The following is a 12,375-nucleotide window of genomic DNA, read 5'->3' as shown; positions in this document are numbered from 1 at the left end:
TTTTTTTTTTTTTTTTTTTTTTTTTTTTTTTTTTTTTTTTTTTTTTTAATATATATATATATATAACCATATTTATTATCGTGTGATTTTATACTTTTACGTTTTATTATATTTTTTTTTAATAGTTCCAAGTTTCTTTTGAATTCTCCTTATATTTCATTGATTGTGTTTAATATATATGAAATTTAATTTTTTTTTTTCATTCTTTTATGATTCCTCATTATTTTATTGTTCTTAATTATATATATATATATTATATATATATATATATATATACAAAAGTTTGACAACCAAAATTAATAGACCTTTTAATTACATCTACACATATATACATATATGTATGTATATATATATATATATATATATATATAAGAATAGAAATACTTATATATTTACACTTTAATTATTTTCCATTTTTTTAACTCTCCCCCAAAAAAGGAAATGATGCATTAAAATATAGATTAAGAAGTTTATGTAAGAATATATATATATTAGTAATTACTACTTGTATATATTTATTTACATATAAGTTAATTTAGTATGTTTCAAATGAAAAATGCATAAATAATACCAGGTGTGTATATATTAGAACGTATGTAAACACGTATGAAATATATACATCACGGATTTATATATATATATATATATACATAATGATAATAATCACATATAATTTTATATGAAGAAAATAATTAAATAATAAAATGTAAATATTTGAAAGGATGATGGAACATGTCATAAATAAATAAATAAATAAATATATATATAATATATATATATTTATATTTATTTGTGTGATTATATATTTTACTTTTATAATACAAAAAAAAAAAGAAAAAGAAAAAATATAAAACATATAGTTATTACGTAAATATATATGTTATGGCCTATATAACAATATGAATTAGTGATAAGGCTATTATATATATATATATATATATATATATATATATATATGTTATTATTTTATACTGCTGGGTTTTGTGCTATAATCCTCCTAAGTTTAGGAACAAGCGATGAAGAACCAATACGGAAATTATTTGGGTGACATGCAAGGGCACTTAGAAAACGTCTTGCTAATAAGATATAATAGCAGGCTGAATTTAAATCTCCCACACCTCCAGCAACCTTTAATCCTATTTTATCTTTTTTTTGCGGATTTTTTTCTACATATTGTTTCATTGCTTCAATTATTGCTTTAACAGCTCCTGGGGTTGCATTGACTGGAACTTTCCCAGATGATGTTTTTACAAAATCAGCATTTCCTTCAAGTACTGCCAAAGTTGTTTTTATAATTAGTTCATCATTTTTAAGTTCTCCAGTTTCAATTATTACTTTTAAAACCTTTTCTTTCATTAAATTTTTCACTTTTTTTGTTAATTCAGTTGCTTCTTTTAAACCTTCTTCAACATTTTCTAAAACTTTTTTATAATTTATAACTAAATCAATTTCATCAACTCCGTCCTCTAATACCTTTTTTGTATCTTCCAATACTTTTTCAACAACATCAGTTCCATGAGGAAAATTAATTACACACGCAACTTTCGGCTTAAATGGGCATATTTCTTTTTTTATTGTGTCGTTTATAAATTTCACAAATTCAGGCTTTACGCAAACAGCTGCTGCAAATGGACAAGTTTTAACTGATTCCTCACATAATTCTCTTATATCATCTTCTGTGTCATTTTCACCTAAAAGTGTATGATCGGTCAGGCAAATACTTGTCCATGCTGAAAAAGTTTCTGCATAGTTAGCCATTTTTAAGAGAAAAAAAAAAAAAAATAAAAATAAAATAATAATAAATGGCTAGTTGTACAGAAATATAAATATTATAAATATGTGAATTATAAATATATATATTCTATCTATCTATCTAAGAAGAGCCCTTTATATGAAGATATTATAAATTATTTGATTTCTTTATATATTTCTGAAAATAGAAAATATGATAAATATATAAAAATAACTAAATATTTATAATATATTTATAATAATAATTTATTTTGGTACTCTTTTCGAAGAAGAAAATAAATTATTTATCAATAAAGCAATCTACCTATATATATATATATATATATATATATTTATTTATTTATATTCATATATTTTATTATTTATCCTTAACGTTATCTTAATTATTTTTCATCTGTATGTTATCCAAAAATTAAACACAATTTTTTTTAAATATGTTTAAAAATAAAATACAGTATATTCCTGTGCTTTTCAGACTATACAAATGATTTAAATAAAAATAAAATAAATAAAATATAAATTTTATGAATTAAGTATATCTACAAAACCTAAAAATGAAAAAAAAAGGGCATATGGTTTAATATATATATTAACATATATTAGTGCAATAATGAAATCAAGTATATTTATTTTTATATTCCCTTCCCAGGCATTGTATGTACATAATACTAAATAAATATCGGTACATTAAAAATATATATATAATATATATATAATAATATATATATTATTATTATATAATATATTTATTTATTTATTACAATAATTAAAAAAAAAATATATATATATTTTATATGTTATACAAATTTTTTTTTTATATATATGCAATAATTTTATATTTATATATATAAAAAAAAAATAGGCTCATAATATTATATTATTTTATTTTATTCATTTCGTTATTTTTTTTAATTAATTAATCAATCAATCAATCAATCAATCATTTTTAAAACAATATTTTTTTTTTAAAATTTTAAATGAGATTTATAAAAATTATATATATTATACAATATTTATGAAATTATAATTTTTTTTCTTGTTTTAATAAAAAAGATCATCCGACGTTTTTATAAAATAGATAACAATAAATATTATGATTATATAATTATATATATGTACAACATGTAAATTTTTAATGTATTGGAAAAAAAAAATAATAATATTTTATATAAAATAATACCAAAACTTACATAAATAAAAATGTTCTACATAACAATTGTATTAATATTCGGTCAATGAAAGAAGAAAGAAAAAAGAAAAGATTTATATTATTATATATAAAATATATATATATATATATATATATATATAAGTACCATATATAATTTATACACATATTATTGTTATATAATTTATGTAAGATAATGGATGTTATTAAACAACTGACTTATGGTTTAAATTTGAAAAGTTCTTTGAAAAATGGTGATTTGATGAGTTTGAAAGAAGAAAATTTAAAACCTTTAAAAAATATATTAAATATAAAAAAAGAAAACGAATCAAATGAAGATGAAAAAAAGAAAAAAATTGTGCAAAGTTGTGAGGGAATAAAATATTCTCAATTTTATGATGACGTAAATTTGATTAATAGTTATATGAAAGTTAATGAAATAAATGTTGAGTATGAAAATATAAATAGGAATATTGTTCCCATTCGCTTTTTTCATGATATTATACAATATTTAAAAATAATAAATAATGAAAGAGATGATGAAAAAGAAGATGAGAAAATGAGTAATATAAATAAATTAAATCATAACATCAAGACTTATAGTGACAATGGTAATCAAAACAATAAGGAACAGGACATGGAAGAAAATAAGATAAATACTCTTACAAACGAACAAAATGAAATTATTTCAAATAAAGAAAAAGAAAAAACAAATAATGATAAATCAAATAATAACAATTATATAATAAATAAAGAATATGAAAAATTGTTAAGTACTATAAAAAATACATTATATTTTAAAAAACCGACATGTATCCAAAAAATATGTATACCATCTATATTAAATGATTATAATACTATATGTATATCTCAAACAGGTAGTGGAAAAACATGCTCATTCTTAATTCCTTTGTTAATTAAATTGAATAATATCTATTTGGAAAAACATGAAAGAAAAAATAATAATAATAATAATAATAATAACAACAACAACAACAACAACAACAACAATAATAATAATAATAATAAAAATAATAATAATAACAATTTAGATAATATATCTGATAAAAATGATCTAAATGAAAATTTGATTTTTATAAAAAGTTTAATTATAGTACCAACAAATGAATTGGCTTGTCAAATTTATGAACAAGCCTTATTATTATTTGAAAGTTATAAACATATTAATATAATTCATCTTAATAAATTAAATGATTTTATCGAAAATAATGCAATTGATATATGTGTATGTACACCTATGATATTATTAAATATGATACATGAAAAGGGAGAAAAAGCAGAAAAAATAGAAGGAAAAAAAAAAAAAGTAAGTTTAAAAAAATGTTTTTTTATTGTTTTTGACGAAGTTGATAAATTATTTGAAATAAAATTTTTGGAACAAGTTAATACATTATTAAAAGAAATTCAAAATAGAAAAATTCAAAAAATTTTTACTACAGCAACATTACCAGGAAATATTAAAAATTTTATAAGTACATTATGTCCAAATTATACAGTAGTATATTTTGGGAAAAATATTAATACAATAAATAATAATATAAAACAAGAATTATTATATGTAAATAATGAAGAAGAGAAACTATTAGTATTAAATAATCTAATTAAAAATAAAGAAATACATATACCGGTATTAATATTTGTAGATAGTATAATAAAAGCAAATATGATATATACCAACTTGCATAAATCTGTATCATATATTGCTTTGTTAACATCAGAAAAATCAAAAGAAGAAAGAAAAATTATTTTTCAAAAATTTCAACAAGGACATATATGGTATCTTATATGTACTGATATATTAAGTAGGGGTATAGATATCAAAGGTATTGAAACTGTTATTAATTATGATGTTTGTTATGACAAATATAATTATATGCATAGAATAGGAAGAGCTTGTAGATCGGATAGAAAAGAAGGAAAAGCCATCACCTTCTTTACGACAGAGAATATTAAATATATGAAAGAAATTATTAAATTTGTTAAAAGTAGTGGTACAAACATACCATCCTACTTGGAAAATTTCCAGTTCAAAAAAACACCGAAGTATAATTTTGCAAAATATAATAAAAAGAGTAAAAAGAGTAAAAAGAATAAAAAGAAAAATAAAATAAAAAGTAATAATAATAAAGGAACAAAGAAACCGATAAAAAGGGCAATTATTAAGAACAGTAAAGAGAAGACGAAAAAAAAAATAAATAAATAAAAAAAAAAAAAAAAAAATATATAATAAATAATAAATAAATAATTAACAATATATTAATTTTTTAAGTTATAAAGATTATTTCTTTGTCAAGTTCATTTCATATATTTTTATTTTTATTTTTATTTTAATTTTTTTTTTTTTTTTTTTTGTTATAAAAACGTTTTCATATATATATATATATATATATAATATAATAAGTTTATATGTTAAATCATTTTTCTTGTTATTTATAAACTTTAAAAATTAAAATATATGTTTCCATTTATAAATGATTTTAAAGCTAAAATCGAAATGGTTGTATATATAATACATATATAAACAACATATCTTGTATTTGGTAAATATTATAACATTGGATATAATGGAAAAAAATATTTCACAAAAAGGTAAAACATCATACTACAAACGTGCAGACATATATATATATATATGATTTGTCCACATATATAAATGATGTATATTTTCATTTTTCTATTTTCTATTTTTTTTAATTAATTTAAAATTTTATAAAAGGGAAAAAAAAAAAAATTGACAACATAAAATGAATTAATATAAAAATAAATAAGTAAATATCTATATCTATATCTATATATATATATATATATATATACATGAAGAATTAGGAAACATATTGATGAAAAATTTTAAAAGATAAGTATTTAAAATAATAAATGGGAATAATATAAAAAAAAATACATACATACTTATAAATAAATGTATTATATTTAGATATATAGTATAATCTGTATTTTTATGATAGACATTTAAAAGAAGCAAACACATAAAAATATATATATATATTATTTCATTTATTATTATATTTTTTTTTTCCTTCTTAATTTAAAAAATAATTTTACAAAAAAAAAAATCAGATAAATATATAAATAAAATGGAAAAAATAAAATTATATATATATATAAAACATATATTCATATTTTATGTGATTAATCAACTTTTATGGAAGAGTATATTTTTCGCAGGAAAGCAAAAGAAGCTAAAAACCCTGCTGTTCCTGTATATATAAAACATGTATAAGACATAATAAATGAATAGGCAAAATAAATAAAAGTTTCTGAAAAAGTAGAAATATTTAATTTAATAAAGAAATAATAAATGGAATATAAAAAGAGAAACAATCCCGACGACCCCGGTGCAACAAATGATTTCCACCACCAATTGTAGTCCTCACTAAAATAATAAAAATAAAAAAAATATATATATATATATTACTATTTTTTAAAAAAAGACAATATTATATATATATTTACCAGGAAAGCGTATAATAAGTTAATGCTATTGATAACTGGGCACTCAATAAGCCTAATAAAAATATTACCAGAAACAAAAAGCCTACAAAAATAAAATAAATAAATAAATAAATAAATATATATATATATATATATATATGTGTTTACCAAAAACACATTTTATATTATATGGATTTGTTTCTTTATTTCATATTTCAAATGTTACCAAATAAATAATACATATTGCTTTTCCATAATGACGTAAATAAGAAAAAAAGCTCTGTGTACATGGTCCTGAACAAGTAATAAAATAATATGAACATGTGCAGGTTGTTCATAAGTAAATCAATATAAATATATAAATAAATAAATAAATATAAATATAAATATATAAATAAATAAATATATATATATATATATACATATATACACATATATAACATTAATTTACAAATACACATAATTTTATTTCTATTTATTAATATATCTATACATCCATTAATATTCTTAAATACTTGGTTTATTATTCATTATTTTATTTTTAATTTTTTTTTTTACGCGAAGAGTATTGATCCAACAATAAAGGATGATACAAAGAATGTATTTAACATTGGTTGTTTTGGAATGTGTCTTGGAATATTATTAACACGTACAGGTAATTCGATTGGTTTTTTTTTGTTGCCTATAAATGATCCAAGACAAATCAAAGGTACAGATATTCCAAACCACAAAATACACACAGACGTTAAGGAAGAAAATGAAATGGCTGTATTGGAGTGTTCATAATGTAATACTAGATTTATAAGGAAAAAAATAAGAAATAAGATAAATGGATAAATAAGTGATGTTCTAAAAATTGTTAATTTGACATGTTTACTTTTAAAGAGTTTGTATAAAATTGAAGAAGCATAACCAGATATGCTACTAATACATATCCAAATAAAAAACATTATTTGTATATATCTATATCTTTGTTTATATTTATAAACTCCAATTAATAAAATTAATGCACACACAAGTATCATAAACATAATCTGGATACCAACACCTACAAATGCTGAAAAGAAGGTTGAATTTCTTGGTTTTCGAAAAACATCACCATGGACTAGTTTCCATCCTCTGTCATCCATATCATCGGTTTCAAATATATTTGTATTAATTCTATTGTATTTATTTAAATCTTTATGTAGGGCTTTAATTAATATGGTGCTTAATAAAAACGATAACAGAACAACTAGGATAATACTATTAATAATAGAAAACCAATGTATCATGCTTTGATCATTCAAATTTCGATAATAATGTTCTGATCGATGTTGAAAAGAATTATCACTTTTAACATATCTTATATCATATTTAAAAGTAACAAATTTATTTTTTCCCATTATCATAGTACTTTCATTCTGAACACAATCATCATTCTTTGTAAAATCAACACTAAAAATAAAAGAAAAAAATTAAATAAAAATAATAATAATAATAATAATAATAATAATAATAATAATAAAATAATGATAAATTATAATACATAATATATAATATTTTTGTGAATACAAAAAAAAAAAAAAAAAAAAAAAAAAAATTATTACTAAATATATAAGAATATTAACGTACAACACAATATCGTAATTATTAATATTGAGTAATATATTTTTCATAAATAATTAACTTAAAATATTACCTTTGTGGTTCTACTTCAAATCCGACGATATAATATTTGTTTGAATTAGGACCACCTTGTGTATTGTATAATATGGTTATTTTGTAATAGGTGTATAAATGATAATTCCTCTACAAGTATAAAATAATACATAGATATATATAAATGTAAATGTCTGTATATCTATATATTTATATATATATTATGCCCATTTCTTTTTACCTCGTGAACATATCCTATAGGTATTCCTGTATAGTAAAATCCTTTTCGCTTAGGGTCTTCTCTAAATATTTCTAAATTATCAACCGAATATACTATATTATAATTGTATAATATCAGATGCTTATACTTCTCATATACATTATTGTCAATAAATATTTTACAATAAAATGCACATTTTTTATCATTTAAAAATGTTGTTTCAATGTTTGTATCATGAAGAGTATCTCCTAATAAAATCTTAAAAATATTTGGTGCCTTTTCTCCACTTGATTTTGAATTATTAGATGAACAAAATGGAAAAGAAAAATAATCTAAAGTGGTAACAGCCCTTCTACTAGATAAATTCTTGATATTAATAATAACTGGATCTCCTTCTTTATAGGTCTAAAAAAAAAAAAAAAAAAAAAAAAAAAAAATTCATAAATATATATATATATATATATTTATATTTATATTTATTTATGTATAATTTTATTTTATTTCATTTTTATTCATTATATTCTCTTATACCGTCGGATTCATTCCAGGTAAATATGCCTCCGCATACTTAATCATATAACATACGAATAAAATGAAAGAGCAAAGAACATGTTCAATAATCATTGTATATTTTTAATTCTAATGAAAATATTAAAACCTATTACTTTATGACGAATTATATATATATATTAGACCACCATAATCAAATAATATTATAATAAATAATTACTAAAAAATAAAATGATTTTAAATGTAATATATATATATATATATATATATATATATATTAAAATAATATATTATTTATATATAGATATATATTATTATTATATTATATTATATTATATAATATAATAAATTTCATGACAAAAACAAGTAATAAGGATTATTTTATTTTTTAAAAGAAAAAAAATATATAAATATATTAAATATTATTTAAAATGTAGCACAAAATATTTATATATATAATATATATATATATATATATATATATATATATATATATTAAAGTATTTATAAAATTATAAATAAAAAAAAAAAAAATATATATAATATTATTATATATATTATGAGGGAATGAAACAAAATTAATTAAAAAAAAAAAATAAAATATTATAATTTCTTTCCTTTTTATAAATAATATTCTCAAAATATTTATATATATAATATATATATATAATATTTTTTTTTTTTATATTACGTATATTTTTTTTTTTTTTTTTTCGTATTCGTATCAAAAATATTGAGAAAAGAGATCGGAAAATATTAAGTGTTACATGTACATGTTCATATATAAAATATACACAATATAAAAAAAAGAATAATATAATACATTTAATAATATATATATATATATATAAATACTTATTTTAACCTTTTTTTTTTATTTTTCTTTTTTTCTTTCTTTTTATTTAAATAAAATGAAAAAGCTTATGTATTATTTATTAAAAAAAAAAAATAAATAAATAATAAAAAAGATATTAAACAAGGCAAAAGGGGAAAGAGACATTTTTAATATATTGAAAAATAAACAAAAAGAAATAAAATAATAATAATAATATATATATATATATATATATATATATATATATATATATATTATTATTATATGTATATATATTTTTTTTTATTAATACCTTTAATGTGTATTTATCAATATTTTCATATATAATTTTTTTTTTTTAAATATTAATTAGATATAAAAATAAAAAGGGCCAACCTCCGAGTATTAATAAATATTTAATTAAAAAAAAAAAAAAAAGAAAAATTATTTTACATATATATATATATATATTAATTATTTGTTACAAAATAAAGATATATAAGTACTACCTAGATTAGTCTTTTGATTAGCCGATATAATGAGAAAACTAAAGAAAAGATAAAGTAAAAAGTAAAAAATAAAAGGGAATAATACAAAAAGGATAATGATATATATCTGCATACACATATATGTTATACACATAATGTGAAACTGTGTATTAATATATATATATTTTTTTTTTTTTGTATATGTAGGTATAAATATGAAAAAGGCAATTTTCTTCATTTATTTGATTTTTTTTGTATTTGTTAAGGTAACATGTTTAGAAATAAGAAGAGGGAAGTATAATATAAATTATGATTATGCTATAAAATCTTTAAAGGATAATAATTTTAAAAGAAGAGGTGGAGAAAAAGGACGAAGAAATAATATATATTATATGAATATTAATTTCCATAACATAGATAACAATTTTAATAATGAAATAAGGAAACGACATTTTAATGAAAATGATTCAATAAAAGACAAATTAAATAAATTAAAAAAGTTGAAAAATATTTTAAATAAATATAAATTAAATATAAATAAAAAAGATTTTGATAAATTTAAAAATAGAACCCAAGAAATAGTTGTAGATAAATATCATTATGCAAAGAAATATTCTATAATAATATTTAACAGATTGAAAGATGATATGTCCGTTTATAGAGGGAAATTAAAAAATTATTATAATACAACAACAACATATGTAAAAGATAAATATTTCAATAGTTCTATACATGAATATCTTAGTAGTATACCTTTTTTTAGCAAATCATCTAATATTTCGAAATTAATAAGCTATAATTCTGTAAATTTTTTATTTTTACTCTTTACAATTTTATATTTTAAAAGTGATTATATATATACCTTTTTTAAAAAAAAATATGCTTTTATTGGAGAATTCAAAAATATTAAAACAGATAAACTTGTCAAAATCCATACTCTATCAACATTATTGTTTTTCTTTTATAAATTTTTTGTTCTCAGACTTTTATTCATACTTAATTCTTACAATTTCTTTTCACAAAAATTATATCTAATCAATAATTTAATACATATACTTTTCTTTTCCTATATATCTATATTCCCATATTTCCTTGTTCAAGCTAACTGGGGAAGTTTCCATTTGCTTGGTTACAAGAAGAGTAATTCTTAAATAATATATAATAAAAAAAAAAAAAATATATATATATATATATATATATATATATGTGCTAATCATTATAATGTAATGGTTATATATATATATATATATATATTTATTTATTTATTTTTATTTTTATTTTATTTTATTTTATTTTTTCATTTTGTCTGTATTTCTATGCTTCGTCAGGTAAAATATTGGGAGGGCTAGTTTTATTGCAGCTATTTTTGATTTACGCTCGTTTAATTTTTCAGAACAATTTATCGTTTATAAAAACATGGACAGATGAGAAATTTTTTAATAAGGAGGAAATAATGCAGAATATAAAGGATGATAAGAAAACGGATTTTTATGTCAAATTATTAAATCAGTATGATTTTTTGAAAAGATTATATGTTGGAAATAATAAAATATATGAGATAGTATTATATTTACATAAATATAAATATTTATTAAATATTATTTCACCTATTCATTCCTTATTCTATATATACATTGCTCATTCTATATATTTTTATTTAAATAATTTATCTTTTGCTGGTATCTACGTTTCTTCCTTTTCCTTAGTCTTATTCTTAATCAAAATATTGTCCAACAAAATTGACATGTATTATTTAACAAAACTGTAGTGTGAAAGTAGAGGAACAGGTGAAGGAAGAAAAAGCACAAGGAACATTGAATATATGGAAAATGGAAATATTTACCACATTTTTTTTTATACCCATATTTATAACATAAATATATATATATATATATATATATGTGTCACAAGAAAATACCTATTTAATAAACAATCATTTTTTTAAAATATATATAACTTGTACATATACATACGTATATATATTCATTTATAATATTTTTTTATAGTTTACATATATATATATATATATTTTTGAAACATATACATTTAATTTAATTTTTTTTTTTTTTTTAAATCTTTTTATATTTATTTATCTTTTTTTTTTTAACATCATTTATATTTTTTTTATTTTTTGAATTGTTTATATGTATTTTTTTTTTTTTTTTTTTTTTTTTTTTTTTTTTTTTTTTTTTTTTTTTTTTTTTTATAAAATTTAAGAAAAAATTTTTTCCAAACTTGGAAAAAAAAATTTTAATGAAATTTTTTTTTTTTAAATTTAATTATTTTTAATTTGAGAAAAAAAATATGGTAT

The 12,375-nt window shown here is 18.1% G+C and overlaps 4 protein-coding genes across 4 annotated transcripts; 2 read left to right on the top strand and 2 right to left on the bottom strand.

Annotated features, from left to right (window-relative positions):
- Positions 1-966: 966 nt before the first annotated feature.
- Positions 967-1,758, bottom strand: PRSY57_1021000 (deoxyribose-phosphate aldolase, putative; the record flags this gene model as incomplete). The annotated part of the gene is made up of 1 exon (XM_012907799.2): positions 967-1,758. One exon carries the CDS (start codon positions 1,756-1,758, stop codon positions 967-969), a length of 792 nt encoding a protein of 263 aa, XP_012763253.2.
- Positions 1,759-3,116: 1,358 nt separating this feature from the next.
- Positions 3,117-5,144, top strand: PRSY57_1020900 (RNA helicase, putative; the record flags this gene model as incomplete). The annotated part of the gene is made up of 1 exon (XM_012907798.2): positions 3,117-5,144. One exon carries the CDS (start codon positions 3,117-3,119, stop codon positions 5,142-5,144), a length of 2,028 nt encoding a protein of 675 aa, XP_012763252.2.
- A 944-nt stretch (positions 5,145-6,088) lies between these two features.
- Positions 6,089-8,876, bottom strand: PRSY57_1020800 (endomembrane protein 70, putative; the record flags this gene model as incomplete). Its single annotated transcript, XM_012907797.2, has 7 exons — positions 6,089-6,332; positions 6,413-6,494; positions 6,618-6,685; positions 6,950-7,828; positions 8,073-8,182; positions 8,274-8,657; positions 8,784-8,876. The coding sequence occupies 7 exons, from the start codon at positions 8,874-8,876 to the stop codon at positions 6,089-6,091; spliced, it is 1,860 nt and encodes a 619-aa protein (XP_012763251.2).
- Positions 8,877-10,279: 1,403 nt separating this feature from the next.
- Positions 10,280-11,832, top strand: PRSY57_1020700 (putative membrane protein; the record flags this gene model as incomplete). The annotated part of the gene is made up of 2 exons (XM_012907796.2): positions 10,280-11,204; positions 11,393-11,832. 2 exons carry the CDS (start codon positions 10,280-10,282, stop codon positions 11,830-11,832), a joined length of 1,365 nt encoding a protein of 454 aa, XP_012763250.2.
- Positions 11,833-12,375: the final 543 nt, after the last annotated feature.

Source organism: Plasmodium reichenowi, chromosome 10 (genome assembly GCF_001601855.1).
Source record: "Plasmodium reichenowi strain SY57 chromosome 10, whole genome shotgun sequence".
Classification (NCBI taxonomy): domain Eukaryota; phylum Apicomplexa; class Aconoidasida; order Haemosporida; family Plasmodiidae; genus Plasmodium; species Plasmodium reichenowi.
Note: the sequence above shows the minus strand (reverse complement) of the source record. Positions and strands in the feature narration are given on the sequence as shown.